Raw genomic sequence first — 19,083 nt, forward strand, 5'->3', positions numbered from 1 at the left:
ATACAAAAGCAGGGAAAATACAATTATACATATATAGTAGTTCAAAGAAGAGCACCGAGTTTGCTAAGGAGACCCTATTTTAAGAATTTATAAAATAGCGTCTACCTAAACTCACCCTCACGCAAGTGGAATATATCAACACCCAAAGCAATTTGGTTGAACATAGTTATCGCATATTTATTGACTATATGATAATGCCCCTATGAGACCCGGATCCCACCGAATGTCTTGTACAACGTAGTTTCGCCACTACAAAGATAATCTTAATCTTGGAAGAGAAGAGCACTGACGAATTAATGTAAATAATCCTATGAATGAATATGGTGAAGATAATCCAGACTAATAAAATAGTAATAGTATAGTACCGATATAAATGAAAGTCAACTAGTACGGGAGTCAAAAAACGAATCCAAATAGATTATGAGTTAAATAACATAATCCTTCTTTATAATCTAATCGTACGCTATTATATGGCAACGGAAAGCCGTATAGTATTGACATCAAATTCATGTGTAACGTAATAAAAACCGCCGGAATACAAGGAAAAGTCAAAAAAATAATTGGTAAGTAAAGAAATACAATTTTATCTTATAATATATTTAAATGAAGTTCTGAATGTTTCAAAAATAGGTAAGCAAGTAGGTGCTCGTAAGTATCAAGCCGTCATTATCAGATATTTGATACCATTCAATATAAAATGATTGTTCCTATTAGATCTAATAAAATTGGAGCATTAATGTCTGGAATGCTCCACAAACAATGCGTCATTTTTGATCTCACTGATATACGGTCATCTCTTTTCGGTATGACATCTCACGGTGAGTTGTGATACGCCGAAAAGTAATAATATTTTATAGTATTTTAAAAATTAGTGAAATATATTAATTGTAATGGAGCGTATTTAATTATGATTCGACTAAATGTACTCAAAATAAAAATATATTTACATATTTTTTTGTTGAATACAATGTATGAATATCTATTAAAAAATATATATTTTATATGTCACGATTTGTAGCATGTCAATAGTTTATTTTAATGTAACTATCACGACTTTATGAGCAATAAAACTATATTTTAAAAGGTAGCGCACCTCTGATTTTTCTACACGAGATACACCAATCAGTCAATAATAATGAGGAACATTTCCCAATACCCAAAGGTAGCATCCACCAGCGGCTAGATAACAGCTGTCACTGTCAAAAAAATGGAAGATGCCCTCATATATAAACACACAATTCGTAGCGGTACCCATTTGCTATTTGTGCGTCGACCTATTAATTTAAAATCAATTATAATTAATCATCTAAAAATGAAATTATGATACGTACTTAGTTATAAATATAATAATGTTTCCCTTCGCAATAGGGATGCCTAATTAAAAATATCAAGTATCACTTATATTTTAAATTATCGGCACAATATTGTTTAACAGCCTAATATATTAATAGACTATCTAATTTACGCGGTAAAATCTGAGTGTCCATTCTATGAAGATGGCGAAATCTTTTTATTTGGCCGTTGTGGTTTTATTGTGCATGTCTGGAGCGTGGGCCAAAAAAGAAGAAGTTAAAAGAAATTCAGCTGCAAAGGGAAGAGGTTTGTAATTTTTTTTATAATTTTACAAATAAGTTGGCCTTTTTTACCATATATTTGTTGTTTTATGAATATTATATGAAAAGAAAAATCGACCAGTAGGATCGTATATTTTAATTCATACTACCTATTAGACTGTAAGTTCGTATAACTTAACATTTTTAATGGTTTTTAAAAACGAAAAATTGTATTAAAACAAGGTGTCACAATTATTTACATTCTAAAAAGATTGTTAATTTTTTTAACATTGCAGTGTGTAGTTTTTTTAAAATAAACTTGGGAGTCACTTATTTTTGTAGATAATAAACATCTTATAATATTATGTAAATTAAACAAAATAGGATTCTTTTTTTGAAAGATAATTTTAAACCATCAATAGAGGATATTTTACATAATACACTGCAAACAAAATGTCAAAAGTTTGCGTAGAAATTTGTAAAACATTAAAGCGATAAACGTCTGATTTTTTATATCTACTATATCGTATTAATGTTGATTGACTTGTCCATTATTGTTGTGTCAAAGAAAAAAATATTTAAACAATTTTTATTTTTATACGGGAGGGGTAAATAAATGTTCGTAGAGTTTTTTAAATAGGTGGTTACTATCGAGGGGATTATTGGTGGTGGATTAATATCCGGGGTTTTTTTCCAGTGGGTATTTGTCCTGTTATCCTCAGTAGGGATTCCAATCCCGGGATCCCGGGATCTCGAGCTATTTTCGTTACCTATGAATCCCGGGATTGATAAACATAATCCCGGGATTTCGGGATTGATTTTTTTTACCAATTTTTATGGAAAATAAAATAAAAGCGAAAATATAACAGAAAAAATACTTTTAATAAAAATAACTACATTAGAAATAAACTGAGTTTGAATGAAGTTTGATTTATACTCATGTGTAGGTTGCCGATTCATTTTATTTTTTCACATAAATTATTAAAAATGAGAAAGATTGGAAAAAAACAATACTTCGCACTTTTAACAAAGTAATTCTACCATGATATCATACGTTTTACGGCAGTTTCATATTTGGCTGACTAATTAGATTTATGAAGCGGAAAGGCCATAAGTACGTCATGATTATTTGCTTTACTATTTTAAATCTCGCTAATCCATTCATTATGTCTTTACTATCAGAAATAGCAATCTCATATTAAATTCACATTATTATTTATATTACAATATTATTTACTCCTTTAAACTTGTGTATTTCCAAGATTGAACGTATACAATATTAACAATAAATGTCTTAAATAGTATAAATTATACTAGATTTATTTTTAACCGATTTTATCAATGTTATTTGTAAATATAAAATTTTTATATTAACAATGGAAAAAAATGCCAATCCCGGGACCAGTCCCGGGATTCCGGGATTGTCAAATTGTAATCCCGAAATCCCGGGATCAGAATTTTGGCTCGGGATTGGATTCCCTAATCCTCAGCATTGTTGCGTTTCCTCTAATTTATTAATGCAGCCACTGATTAACTTTTATAGATACGGCGGAATATTTAGGCTTAGGGCATACCTATTATTAATATTTTGTTTTATCTGTGCGCATCAAAGTGCTAATATACATATTTTTAACTGAATGAGTATATACAGTTTCAGACCTAGGTTAAGGTCTCGATTGCTAAGGAAGCATCTCATTTTGAGAAAGGCATTCCTTGCGTTCTCAATTCTAGTTTTTATTTCCTGAGACTGGTCCCATTTCTCATTGACCCATGTGACTAAATATTTATAATGGGTCACACGTTCAATTGGTTGTATTGGTTTTTGGTGTCGCTCTACATATTATACAAGAAAGTCTTTTGTTAATCCCATTTGAAATGTAATTTATATAAAATTATTTGTATTTTCAAACAATGATACAAACCTTATGATAGGACTATCAAAATATGATAATATGTCCTCTAATTGGCGAGTGATCCTATAGCCCATGCCTTAAAGCGATACCTCTACAAACCAGAGGCACCTAGCAGAAAAATACGAAGCTTGCATTTTGAGACATTTTTTTTGATAATTTACAATGTTATTTTAACTGTATTAATTATTAATGAATATGTATCAGAAAACATTAAAAAGAAAAATATTTAATATTTTAAGTCAAAAATAAACTTGCAATAAATTTGTAAAAAATGGTATAAAATGTGTCAAAAATAAACTTACAATAATTGTTAAAAATGTTATAACTATAATGTGATTTTATTGAATCTTATTTAGGTATGATCCCAATATTGAAGCTCGATTTGATATAAATAAAAATGATTTCAAGTTATACACATACGAGTATTATATATTTTTATAAAAAGCGATAATTTTTAAAATAAATATTAAATACATTAAAACTATGAATTAGTCAAAAATCTCTAAAACAAAACATAGAAAACTAAATTTTAGTAATAAATATGACCATATATTATGTAGTAATAAGATGGGATCCTTTGACAAATTCACATTTCTTTACAATTGTAAGTTTATCTTTGACTTAAAATAAAAATATATTTTTCTTTTTAATGTTTTCAGATACATATTTATTATTTAATATAGTTTAAATTGTAAATTATCAAAAAAATGTCTCACGTTGCAAGCTTCAAATTTCCCGCTAGGTGCCTCTGGTAGGTAGAGGTATCGCCTTAATTGAAGTTTTTATGATTACATATCTTAATATCTTAATAATATGATTAGGTTTTCCAGGGATATTCGATACGCGAAGCGGAGCCGCTTGTCTAAGTGCAGATCGTTCGCAAAATGGAGTTTGCCTGGACCGCAAACAGTGCACTTTACAAGGGGGGAAAGTGGTAGGCTTTTGTGGAGTTTTTAGCTCCTGTTGCGCTCGTGAGTACATAGTCATTATTTTCAATATAATTAAACACTTAAGGGCCCACATGCGCCACGTAGGTCAAAATGGAGATTTTATGGTATTTTCAGAGCATACGCCTGGATATTACTTAAACGTTGTAGATAATCTATTTATATAATTTTGAAGCCTTATTATCCTTTATATTTATTTTATACATTTGATGACCGCATAAAGTATTTTTATTACATAGAATAGTGTTCTTTTAAACCTCTCGATCTAATGTTTTAGAATATAGTAATATTTCAGTACATCCATGTGCCGTGGTATTAAGATTATTTAGGTTTATTAATTTTTAAACGAATTTATAAAACCCTAAGTAAAATTGTTGTTAACATTCTATAGTGAAATATTTACGATATAAAATTATATTTATAATCTCTGTGATTCCAAATTAGACAAGAATTAGGCATTGTATTATTCAAAAATGGGCACGATTAACACATTTGAAGATAATTCTAAAGATACTGATTAGAAGCCATGTCCTTGACCATTCAGATGTGATAACACATCTTACGAATAATGATTGTTTTATAATAATTATTGACATATTGTAAGGTAGTATTTTTTTGAAATACGCCATTTCTTTTGCTGGAATGAAATGCCAATAAGGCTTCAAAATTATATAAATAGATTATCTATAACGTTTAAAGAATATCTAGACTTATGCTCTGAAAACACCATAAAATCTCCATTTTGACTTACGTGGCTCATGTGGCTCATCATACCCATCAATCATTAAAAGAAAAAAATAGTTTAAATGTTTGTAAATAAATGAGTATAAGTATTTACTATTGTCATATTTGAAATTCAGAATATTGTTGAATAATAGCTTATTGAATATACATAATTTAAAAACATCTCATGTATAATAAAGATACGAGTACATACTAGAAAAAATATGACACCCGACGGGACATTAATTCATGTAACAGCTACTATAATTAACTATTTCTTTTATTCAACGAATAATTCACAAGATTTAAGAATGCATCATTCTAATTATTGAACGTACATAATTTTGAAAAACACTTTTTGAGAGAATACATTAGAATAGAATAGAAAAAATCTTTTTTTTTTTTTAAGTAAGCCACCGACGGGGAATCGAACCCTGTATCTCCCGTGTTTTACGCCCCATTCGTCGCATTTACCAATATGCTACGAAGTGACATACTAATTGCGACAAATCTTAACTATTGGCATTTTTAATACCCACTCATCTGCGTTCCTCGTTATAAATCGTCTCGTCTTAAATAGTTAAGATTTGTAGCATATTGGTAAATGCGATGGATGGGGCGTAAACCTGTGAGATACAGGGTTCGATTCTCCGTCGGGTGGCTTACTTAAAATTTTTTTTTTTTTTATTGGTTATAATATATTCTCTCAGAAAGTGTTTTTCGAAATTATTCAATAACAGCTACTAGCTTAAATCGTCGTAATTTAGTAAGATTCCCGTAGCTTAATTGGAAAAGCATGCCGGCACGTATCCAGCAGATACACTTCATGCCCTGTCAGGTGTCAATTTTTTTCCTATAAAATGATTTTTCTAGTGGCAATTTATTAAGTTTTATATACCTATATATATATATACATATAAATACATATAATGCTTAGAAAATAAGTCAATGTAAATATTAAATTACAATGACATCTTATAAAGACGGTCTAAATTTGACAGTCTGAAATTTAAATATCGAGACATAGATTAAAAATAAATTTTGATGTAAAATCACTGTCTTAATTTCAGTGGATGCGTGCGACATACGAACCAATTCCAAGAGTGTGGTCTTTTCTAATCCACCGCTGACTCCACTTTCAAATGGACTGGAATGTTTTTATAACGTCGAGATCAACAACCCGAGGGTCTGCCAGATGAGGATTGATATGGAGATATTTTCACTGGCTCAACCGACTACGGTAAAGAAACATATTGTAGAGCAGGGTTGGCGAACCTTTTTACGCACGCGTGCCAAAATTTCCCAAATAATATTTTACGACTGTCTGACGTGCCAAGCAGTTTTTCATGGCGAAAAAATAAAGTTTCCTAAAAAAATGGTTTTTAAGAATTCTATTAACGGCCCACATGCGCCACGTAGGTCAAAATGGAGATTTTATGGTATTTTCGGAGCATAAGCCTAGACATCCTTTAAACGTTGTAGATAATTTATTTATATAATTTTGAAGCCTTATTATCCTTTATATTTATTTTAAACATTTGATGACTGAATAAAGTATTTTTAATACATACAAAAGTATTCTTTTAAACCTCTCGATCTAATGTTTTAGAATATAGTCATATTTCAGTACATCCATTTGCAGTGGTGTTAAGATTTTTTAAATTTATTAATTTTTAAACGCATTTATAAAACAATTAGTAAAATTGTTGTTAACATTATATAGTGAAATATTTACGAAAAAAAAATATATTTATAATCTCTGGGATTCCAAATTAGATTTTTTAGATTTAGTATTTTTTATTTATTAACACTGCGCACACAGTTTAGTGGGGTGGCGGTGGTTCTTGGTCAAGTATTGTATCTGTACTCACTGCCAATCGTCGTTATTATCAAAAATTTAGTTCAATTATTAGTTTTTATTTTTAAATATATTTAAATATATATTAATAATCAACATCATTGTTTTGAGATATATGTCGTATTTCAATTATTATTAATACGAATTATTTTAGAATTAGTAGACATTATCACTTACAGCCAACCAGATGCATTCGCCCAAATTTCATTCGCAAAAATATTTTTGTACAGGTTACGATAAGTATACAAATATTTTTAATAGGTTGGGGAAAAACTCTCTTAATATTTTGACCGTTTCCTCGATCATTTTTTTGCGCGGTCATATTTTGTTAAGTTGCCTAATTAGAAAATGGAACAACTGGGCGCCGCACTGTCGAATGAAATAAACAGACGTTCGATTTTCTACAGAAAGTAGACGAGGAACTACTTTGACCATATTACTTAATAGATTTAATTTATTTTGCTTTTAACATGTTGTTTTTTATTGCGGATTTAGAATTATCATGCTTGAGGCTTTATATTATAAAAATAAAAAACTCTATCCTCGTTGTCACTTAAACATAATATACACAATTACATCGTTATTTACGTGAGCATAATTAAATTCTCACCAATTATTAAATTATACCTAATATAAATAGGTAATATTATTTAATATATATATTTAAAAGTACCTATTATTGATGAACGTCTATTTATTTTTGAATTTCATTTGATTGTGAGGCGCCCAATTGTCCCGGCGAATAAAATTCTGTAAATCCAAAATTAAACAAACAATTATGTTTTAATGAGTATTCATTTCAGCACTATTTAAATGTAATAATGAATCATTCATATCTTTCAGATACCTTCGGAGGCGACAGACAAGTTACCTGGGAATACTTGTCGTGAAGACGTATTCCAGGTGACAAGTCTTCAAGCTTTCAGCGAAAGAATACCAGAGCTTTGCGGAGAAAACAGTGGACAACATAGTAAATACATACTTTATCTACAAAATTATGAAAAAAAAAAATAATTTGATACTGAAGGTAAGGGAGCTGATGATGGGGTAGGTATGTTCCAATGAGTAGCCCAATTTATTTTCCTTTAACCAACAAAAGATACAATCGTAATACAGATTCGTACAATGTGAATTTTATAATTACAATTACGGAGATTTGTGTTTGCGATAAAAATTACAAACGTTGAACCGTAGATGCGTGTAGAGAGTTTGAACGATTTTAAATTTATGAGTTACTGATGTATCACAACATTCGTTTTTATAGTAAATGGAGACAAAGGAAATATAGAATCGGCTTGGGGTAAATGACAGCGGTGGGTTTATACCCTGTGGATCATTTCTTAGAAATTTGACTATGACAAAACGTTATCAATTATTAAATAATGTATTTCTTGTTACAATGTTGCAACCAATGCATATTTGCTCGCTGATTACTTGCAATACAATGGGTGAAATTTGATGCATCGACATTCCATTGATTCTTGCGAATGACGGAAAATATAAATGAGTCGGTTTACATAATCGAGTTCACTGACCGTAAAATTATATTACTGACAATTATTGGTTTGAGAGACACGCTTAATGTTAGTTTTATAATGTAACAAGTTTTTAGGTTTTTTTTATCATAACTTAAAATGCTAATTAACACGGTGCACTTTGTCTGAGGATCTTGTTATGCCCACAATACTAATAATCGATACGTTAGATTACGAATAACACGTGATTTTTTTTCTTTCATAATTGGCATTTAATTCACGCTAAAATGTTTCGAATTTTCGTCAAACAAAAATCATGTCTGTACCTGCGGGTCTATTCTATACACAAGGCGACTATGGAACGCTAAATTGATAAAGTGTTATTATTTATTACATATTTGTACTGAGGTATTACAATTTTGTTACAATAAGTTAACCGCCTAAACCAGCGTTTCCCAACCTTTTTTGGCTCGCGTACCACTTGGTAGTACATCACGCTTAATTGTACCACTTCGTAAAAATGATTGTATTTCAAGAAATTTGTTATTATAAATTTTAGAGGGTGACTATATTTCCCAGAACTCAATTTACCAAAGGTTTTATTTTTTCTGATAAAAATGAGACATTTGAACTTTACATGTCACAATGTTTTTTTTTTTTTTTTTTTTTAAAAGGTGTCGAAGCTCATTTCTTGTCGAAATTCAAAACCAGGACATTTAAAAAAGTTTTTTTTAACTAATTTTTATTAAAAAAAAATTACATAGAATTAAATTAAATTATTTGTATAAAAAAATAAAATTCACGGCGGGCAATTTTTTCCAAAAATTACCGATATTAATAGAAAACATAATATGTAAATAAAATAAATTAAACACGGTAAATGTAAAAATTCTTCTGATGAAAACGAGACAATTCACACTTTCATTTTTACAAATTTACAGCAACGCCACTCCAAAAATACGATATTGATAGTTGGATTTTCGATCATCGACTGTACATATTAACAACTGTACTGTATATTATTAATTAAAATTATGAATTATAGAAAAAATACAATGGTTTAAATGTTATTTTTATGACTGATTTTTTTTACTTTTTATGTCCGCCATTATTGATTATTTTTCGCGTACCACCAACTATCCACTCGCGTACCACCGGTTGGGAACCGCTGGTCTAAACAGTCAAAACTGTCTGTCTCGCTCTAAATTTTATCACAGCCAAGAGAGGTGTTGTTAAAATATAGCACTTATTACAACAATTATAACCAATTTATTGTAATTGTTACAATAAGTGCTAATACTTTGATAGAAACCTACCCTAAGTTTGATAATATTTATCACTTTCGGGAAAACGCTACTTAAGATTTTTCATGGCATTAATTGTTAAAATAAGTTTTAATAATTCGATACTTTCCTACCCTATTTAGCTGCCGTAGCGGACCGAAAGCAGCCTTGTGTATAGAATAGAACCGCAGAAAAATGTGTGCCAAAATTATTTAAATGCTTTAAATGATTTGTTATTAATTGTTTAATAGTGTATATCCGGGTGAATGCATCTCTCAACCAACGAGCCATCAGAATAAATTTCAAGATTGCCGACAGAACAGAAAGAGTCACTCTTCCACTCGCGTCGTGGAGGATAAGAGTGACACAATTGGAGTGCCATAATACTCTCGGGTCAGTACAACTTATTGAATCAGAATTATTTATCTCTTTAACTAATGCACATGTATATTAATGTAGAAAGGTTCTACAGTTGATATGATATACACAGTATACCATCAGTTTGAATATAAACAAAATTTGAATTGTGACGTTAATTATTGGTAATTTAACTTATGTAATGCGTGACAAAATGCTCAATCATATTATTGAATCGTTGAAATTAAGAAGCAATTCCTGCAGTCAGCCATATTTGTACTTGGTGACTAGTATTATAGAGGGATTTTGTTAAAATTATCAATATATTCAAATTATTTGTAAAAATCACCATTTCTACAGTAGCATGACAAATACATATTTTTAAATGTGTAGATAATTCCAGAAAATTGCAATAATTTACATATTGTAATCAACATAAAATTAAAGTAAATACCTATAGTACCTATATATTATTATAATTTTTCTTTAAATATGAGATTTTTCATAATACCCTAATTTAATATCGTCACCGTTCTGGCAGAAGACACTAATTCGAAAAAAATTATATATTGAGTTAGTTTACCAAAATGCTCCTTATTTTAAACTTAACCGTCTGGAAGCCTTCTTAATGGATATACAGTCTTTATTTTAAAGTCATCTTTTTTACGATTACTTAATAAACTCACATGATAGACCATTTCAAACATTTTAACAACTTCAAAGTCAAATTACTCAAAACTAGTATTCTCCAGTGTGTTCTGCCAGAACAGAGACAATATTATCTAAACACCATTTGGTTGATTTTTAATACTCTCACATTGATTTATCTACTCCCGAAATACCTTCTGATTGAATTCATTGATAAAAGATATCAAATGTTTCCATGTAACTCCACGTTATTAGTAAAATTAATATGAATGTGTCAAAAAATAGTGTCTTTGTTCCTTGCGACGTTTTGATACGCAAAATTTACAGATGGTTATGAATGAATACTCTTATTTCAACAGACGACATAGACACACAATAAGTTTTAACCCTAAAAATGTAGTTTCGCCCCTTCATATCAACGAATTTATAATTATTATATTAAAATCCACCAATATGTGGTTAGTAGATATGCCGATCTGGATCCAAACGATTAACGAGACGGCTGGCTCCGCTAGTTTAAATATTATTATGATGCAGTAGGTAAAGTAGACGATTCTGGTTTTCTTCCATTTTTCATGACATGGCATGGAAAGATAGTAAAGTTATCTAACTGAGAATAAATCAATCACAAAAACCTTCGAATCAAAGGACGGCTGATGAAGAAAGACAAGGGGTCTGCCTATCCACGTGCATCGCACACATTGCACATATGGATGCGGCACCGCGGGGTCCAACTTTGTCCTTGGCAGTCGAGGTAGTCGGCATCCACCAAAGGACGACAAACGTATCTATTTTTTCTAGATGTGTCCTGCAGGCTTCAGATGAGATAACTAAGACCAACACACTTGGTAAGCCAGTTCCTGACCGGCCATAGTGACTTCGTAGCCAAACTGAATGATTTTCATTTGATAGGACATGGGTAGGTATGCACACGCAGGCACGACCATCAAGACGCTGAACACGTCCTCTGGGACTGCCCGTTGATGGGATCTGACCAAGCGGAGCTGTTTACTAGAGTTCGTCTAGACACGGGCCCGATTGGTCACGCCAACTAGATATCAGCCAAGGCCAACTTTGAAGCATTTCAAAAATTTATATGGAGGATGGAATAATTCCGATGCCTCCTTAGATTTATCACTTCAACCTCTGACTCCTCTGTTTAGGCAGAGTTTCGGTACACGAGTACAGAGGACACTTCATGTCAATAAAAATAAATGACGGCAGAGCAAGTCAAGATTCTTTTTATTTTATAAAACACTTTCTCTAAGCACTAAGGTGCATGGTTGCTACATCAGTCCCGTGCAGCATCGCTTCGGGACAAGGATCTGTGGCACTAAAATCTTTTCATTTTGACATGGAAGGCGGCCGTGCACAAACCACGGCCGCATATACATAGCGGGTGGAGATGGGGAAACTCAAATCATTGCCCTGGAGGAGAATGTTATTTTTTTTTAAAATTTTTAGTACTATTATTATTATTGATGATACTTATAATTATTTAATTATTTCTTTTAGGCTATACAAAGAACCAAACTATTTGGATATTTTGACTGCTAATCTTCCAGTTAATGAAGAAAAACCCTTTATTGAGCGAAGTCTTGATAGTACAAGGGAAGCAAGGTTATTGTCAACGGCTGACAGAGATCTATATTTGATAGGTAACTGTAATACATTTTTTAATATTATTAAACGTAATAAAAAACGACATTTATATCATATGAAATGCTGTCCGAGAAGTATTAATAATTGTGTATCTTGAAAAAAATCGCCAGCACAATTAAAAGGACTCGTTGTTGACATTGTTAACGTAAAGAAAATGAAATATTATAATAATAATATGGTTGTAACCAGCAGGACTATTCTAACATACCACTTTACATAAAAAGAGCTAATTATGATAAATATGTAACATTTATCACTTTTACGTATTCTGGCAGTTAATTATGCAAAAAAGTTAACCGTCTGCAGGCCTATTCTAAAATATCACTTAACACAAAAATAGGTAATTGTGATAAATATCTCACCTTTATCACTTTACGTATTCTGGCGGTTAATTATGTAAAAAAGTTAACCGTCTGAACTGTCAAAAGGTGATATCATTTACGAGTGCTTAAAGTCAGACAACGTTTTCTACAAAAAGTGTTTTTTTTTTCTTCGAGATAACGTTATTTTACATTTAAGGCTACATGATAGTCAAACAACATTAGTCAATCTATTCTAATTTCTTATTAAATCGTCAGTAAATTTTAACGCTAACTACATAAGTTACCCTTGTTTTCATATTTTTTATAAACTATCCCTATAAATTTTAACATCATCATAAGAAAGATAAATGTACAATACACAATAAATTATAAAATATTAACATTAGGTTTTAAATAAACATTTCCCTTGTTGAGTTACAAGAATCTAAAATAACGATTTTTGGCTCTCCTGTAAAGTTGTACTTTTGTAGATAGTGTTGTTTGACACTAAGCCCTCGATTTTAACAGCCGTGAGAACGGGACAGAGTACGTAAATTCTACATATTGAGAATTGAGATGCAAGATTGTCATTTCTGCAATTGCAATGACACGACTAATAAAACTGTAAAACGTGTCAATACAAAATTCGGCTCAGTTTGGCTGGTTCATCTTTATCCGCTTATGTTCGGTCTTATCCGCTTGGGTTCGGCAGCACAAACATATTTGAATTTGACCGAGATGTCTACCAACCTAAATTTTCGCCGTATTACGAATTAGAGATAGTCGCCGATAACCGTTTAGTGTATAGAATTCCTTCCGTGTTAATTTGTAACAATGAAAATAACGAAATCGTGCTAAAGTGATAAACGTTAAGAATAGACATGCAGAAAGCCTAATACTGAAGACAGATATTTTAATATTTAAGTTTTTGAGAGTATCAATATTTTTGTGTAATTGGTGTTTTCCTTTAACAGTGATTGAAATTACAAGAAAAATTTGTGCTAGGTAACATATTATTATGTCGCGTTGGTCAAATGAAAGTTCTACTCTCCAAAGCATTGAACTGACATGTGACATGAAACTTGTACAAAATATTGGTTCGGGATCCATTAGACCAAATACATGGAAAGAAGGTTAGGCTTGTTTGAGCGGAGCGCACTGAACAACTTCATTAAGATAGAAACGTCATTGTGCTTGGTCGTCCATGGAATTTAGAGCATTTTCCTGCATTCGAATTGATCCATGACATTGTTGATAAGAAAAAAAACTACCACAAAGATAATAACCAGTCAGGCCAAGATCTTGCAGGATAAAATATTTTTAAAACTATAAAATACTGTTTTATTTCTATTTTGCTTTCAGCGCCTGACGGTTGTTTGCAGTACTTCCCAGATCGTTCTGGTACTTTTGAATCGTTCAACTACAACAGAGGTGTGGGTCCATACCTGGCTAATCTACACTATGCTACATGCTTTAAAAGAACGTCAGATGTATGCGGCATCAAGTAAGCAAGAACTTTGATTAAATCTTCTTCTTTCTCCGGTTTTTAGCGATATGAATATTATTATATTATTAGTTATTATCGACATTTTGTTGAGAAAGTTTTGCAGACAAATTTCGTACAATAAAATTATGATTGCTATACGGATGTACCTATATGCCGATGAATGAATGATGATTAGGGAATCCAATCCCGAGCCAAAATTCTGATCCCGGGATTTCGGGATTACAATTTGACAATCCCAGGATCCCGCGACTGGTCCCGGGATTGGCATTTTTTTCCATTGTTAATATAAAATTTTTATATTTACAAATAACATTGATAAAATCGGTCAAAAATAAATCTAGTATAATTTATACTATTTAAGACATTTATTGTTAAAATTGTATACGTTCAATCTTGGAAATACACACGTTTAATGGAGTAAATAATATTGTAATATTAATATGAGATTGCCGTTTCGGATAGTAAAGACACAATGAATGGATTAGCGAGATTTAAAATAATAAAGCAAATAATCATGGCGTACTTATGGCCTTTCCGCTTCATAAATCTAATTAGTCAGCCAAATATGAAACTGCCGTAAAACGTATGATATCATGGTGGAATTACTTTGTTAAAAATGCGAAGCATTGTTTTTTTCCAATCTTTCTCATTTTTAATAATTTATGTGAAAAAATAAAATGAATCGGCAACCTACACATGGGTATAAATCAAACTTCATTCAAACTCAGTTTATTTCTAATGTAGTTATTTTTTATTAAAAGTATTTTTTCTGTTATATTTTCGCTTTTATTTTATTTTCCATAAAAATTGATAAAAAAAATCAATCCCGTAATCCCGGGATTATGTTTATCGATCCCGGGATTCATAGGTATCGAAAATAGCCCGGGATTGGAATCCCTAATGATGATGATGAAAGATGAATCACAATAATATACCTACATAACTAAATAAATACACGTTCGATCAAAAGGAATCAAGCCGAAAATGCCGAATCACTATCCAAATTCAGATTTAGATTTCATAAAAAGAAGGACCTGCCAAAGTTGCGTGCAGGAAAAAGGATCAACCCTCATCCATACCACAATTATTCGGTAAAGTAATATTTCATGGCGTGGCAAAAAGCTTCATAATCATAATGACTTTGTGAGCAACTTACTGTTGTCATTTAAATGTATTTTTAATATTTTTTAGGCTTACTGCCAGTAAGTTCGTGGTAGCCTTTATCACTACGGACAACTCACAAATAGATGGGGACTGCTTTGAGAATCCTTTTGTTGTTGGAAGCCAGACGAGCGATGATTATCTTACCATCCCGGAAGGAGAGACGGCAGAAGGATTAAGAGGGACCAGATGGTGTGGTACCAGCGCTCAAGGAAAAATTGTTGCATGTGAGTATTTACTATCCATAACTGAGGAAAGTAAAAGAAAAAAGTTTCTCAAATGTAAAAGAAGCCTTTATATTATAATAAGTGAGGCTCAGGAAAGGTTTTTTTCCGACCGTGTCCAATCCTGATAAGATCATATGGCCAGTGACGTCCCGTAGGGGTAAGCAAATTGAGCGTCGCTTGGGGGCGGCATTTACTCGAAGGGCGGCAAATCGAGAAAAATCATTTGGAATATATAGAAATAGCTAACTAAACTTAGTAATAATGGAAATATCTTTCCATTAAAAAATTCAACTCATTGGTTTTGTTGGGATCGCGATATCTAGTTTACTTCCGTTGCCCTTCGACGTCCTTGGTGACACAAAAACGACACGTGCAGATTTGCGAATAATTAGTCTGAGATTTTGTTAGTAATGTATCCATACAACACATTTCTCAGATATTTGACTCATGAAAGGATGATAAAAATAATGTGTAAAAAAATGAGGCGGCATTTTGGCACTGCCTATGTATCTAGGAACATCACTGCATATGGGCCTCTACTGGGTGGAAGTTTGTATTAATAGATTTTTGTTTTTACGAGAAATGGATGTCAGCCACTAGCTCAACCTATTGGGGCCATACTCTGACTCACACGCAAATTTAAAAATAATACGTATACTTGTCAGAACCAAGATTCGAACCAGGGACCCACGATGCTATAGGCCGACGATTAAGCTATCACTAAGATATCACAAGAGTATTATTGTTAGGTACTGGTGTGTCAGTCATCGGCAGTCAGAAACCGGTATAGGTAGATTTATCATGTATACTGTATACCATTTTCTTTTTAAAATCCTTAACAAGCCTATCTTTAAACAAGTTCATAAAAGAAACAAATATGAATGCTCAATATCAAAATGATTAATGTATGATTTATTCGTAATTTTGTTAGTTGGTTTTTTGACGAGTTTGTGTCTCTTCTATAATACATTTTCAATTTTGTCGCATCTGAGGTTTTAAGTAGAGATTGCAATAACGAACGAAAATGTCAATACCGGTTTTTCGGTATTTCTTATTGGATACCAGTATTAATACCGGTATTTCTTAAACATTAAAAAAACAATAAATATACCTTTAAAATCTTTAAAAAATTATATTTTATAGCAAAATCCTACATACCTGCATTTATTATGTTAACATTTAAAAATATGTATTGATCTTAATTGTAGAACTAGTGATTTTTTACAAATAATTTGAATATATTGATAATTTTAACTAAAGCCCTCAAAAGCTCATCAAGTGCAAATAAGTCCGGCTGCAGGAAAAGCTTCTTAAATTCAACGCTTGTATAGTCATCAATACTTATAGAATAATTGAACATTTTTGTCACGGATGTTTTCTATTTAAAAATAATATTTTGATAATTCATCGCGACAATTACTTATTTAAATATACGAGGGTGGGTCAATAAGTCCTTAGAAAAGCCGACAGGTGGCGCGACTAGTACTGTAAGCGGTTTGTTTTCATGCAGCGGCACTACCGATTCAGTATGCTGCGAAGTTTCAATCAGATTGGTCGGGTTGTTGTGTGTTTCTCTTACATTTAAAAAAAAATTTGCTTGTGGAAAATGGAAAAATGGAAAATGGAGAAAATTGAGTTTAGAGCTGTTATAAACGCTTTCGCTGCTGAATAGATAATGAGATTTTAATTGCCCCCTTTAAAATGCACGTCAATTACATCGATCGGCCGCCTGGTCATTACGCACCGTGTGCGTCTTCCGCGTCCAAAGTATTAAACATTTTAATATAAAAGGGTTAACAGCAAAGGAAATAAAAAATGAGTTGGATTTAGTTCACGACATATCTGCTCCTTCACTTGCAACTATTTATAACTGGTTAAATGAATTTAAACGTGGTCGTACATCAACAAAGGATGAACCACGCTCAGGACGTCCTGCAGAGGTGACTACACCAGAAATGATCAATAAAATCCACGATATGGTGTTAAGTGACCGAAGATTAAAGTTGCGTGAGATAATTGAGGTTACAGGGATCTCAAAAGGTAGCGTCATTTCTATTTTACATGACAAATTGGGCATGAAAAAAATTTCTGCAAGATGGGTGCCGCGTTTGCTCACAGTCGACAATAAACGCAATAGGGTGGTGGCCTCTAAAGCCCTGTTGTCGCTCATGCAACGCAATCCGGATGAATTTTTTCGTCGCTTTGTGACTGTAGATGAAACATGGATACACCACTATACTCCCGAGACGAAAGAACAGTCAAAGCAGTGGATTGCGAAAGGCGAACCATGTCCAAAGAAGGCGAAAACCGTAAAATCAGCTGGTAAGATTATGGCTACTGTATTTTGGGATGCACGTGGAATTATTTTTGTTGACTATTTGGAAAAAGGAAAAACAATAACAGGGGATTATTATGCATCTTTATTGGACCAGCTAAAAAACAAAATTGAAGAAAAAACGGCCTCATTTAAACATGAAAAAAATCCTCTTTCATCAAGACAATGCCCGTGTTCACACATGTTTACGATCAATGGCTAAAATTAAAGAATTGAAGTTCGAATTGTTCGACCACCCACCGTATTCGTCAAATTTAGCCCCCAGTGACATTTTCCTTTTCCCAAACTTAAAAAAATGGCTAAGTGGACAACGTTTTTTTTCAAATGAAGAAGTCATCGATCGGACAAATGCTTATTTTGAGGACCTTCCGAACACTTATTTTTCTGACGGTTAAAAAAAAATTGAGTAACGTCTAACCAAGTGTATTGAGCTCCAAGGAGATTATGTTGAGAAATAAAAAAAAAATACAAAAATAAAAACTGTTTTAATGCTTTTTTCTAAGGAATTATTGACCCACCCTCGTATTTAATGATTTTTTTTTATTATTTTTTCACCTCTGTTGGATTCCCTCAATATATTTGCATTTTAGCAGCACATAACTTATAATTCATTTTCAAAAACGTAAACGAGTGTGCTTTCTTAATACCAAAATTTCCGGAATTTTGGATTTAAAAAACCGGTATTTCAGTATTGATAAATATTTGAATACCGGTTTTGAAATACCGGTATTGCAATCCCTAGTTTTAACAACTCAACAACGATATTTTATATTCTCGTCTGATTTTAATAATTGTTTCTCTTTTCAGCCACGCCACCTGGGGCCCTTAACGTATTCTTCCACAGTGACGATCTGTTTACAACAGGTGTCGATGAATCAGGGTACAGAATTAACTATAATGTATTGAATAATTGTTAAAGAAATTAAGTAGTATCCTTAATAATAATAATATAAAATAACTATACTAACTATTATATTCGTAGATTTTCATTTATATAATAAATATCAAAATGAAAAATCAGATAATATATTTATTTATTTTTACCCTAATTTTTTTTATTCGATACTGAAAGGGCAGAGATAATAGATTAATAAGAAAGAAATGCAAAAGTGAGTCGCCATAGAGCAAAACT

The 19,083-nt window shown here is 31.7% G+C and overlaps 1 protein-coding gene across 1 annotated transcript; it reads left to right on the plus strand.

Moving 5' to 3' along the window:
- The first annotated feature begins 1,496 nt into the window (after nt 1–1,496).
- Nucleotides 1,497–18,868, plus strand: LOC147074904 (uncharacterized). Its single transcript, XM_085943266.1, has 9 exons — nt 1,497–1,599; nt 4,297–4,437; nt 6,207–6,376; nt 7,838–7,964; nt 10,004–10,145; nt 12,273–12,415; nt 14,084–14,225; nt 15,420–15,616; nt 18,759–18,868. The coding sequence occupies exons 1-9, from the start codon at nt 1,497–1,499 to the stop codon at nt 18,866–18,868; spliced, it is 1,275 nt and encodes a 424-aa protein (XP_085799392.1).
- The last annotated feature ends 215 nt before the right edge of the window (nt 18,869–19,083 follow it).

Source organism: Rhyacophila brunnea, unplaced genomic scaffold (genome assembly GCF_057557595.1).
Source record: "Rhyacophila brunnea isolate RB1 unplaced genomic scaffold, BYU_Rbru_1.0 scaffold_15, whole genome shotgun sequence".
Classification (NCBI taxonomy): domain Eukaryota; kingdom Metazoa; phylum Arthropoda; class Insecta; order Trichoptera; family Rhyacophilidae; genus Rhyacophila; species Rhyacophila brunnea.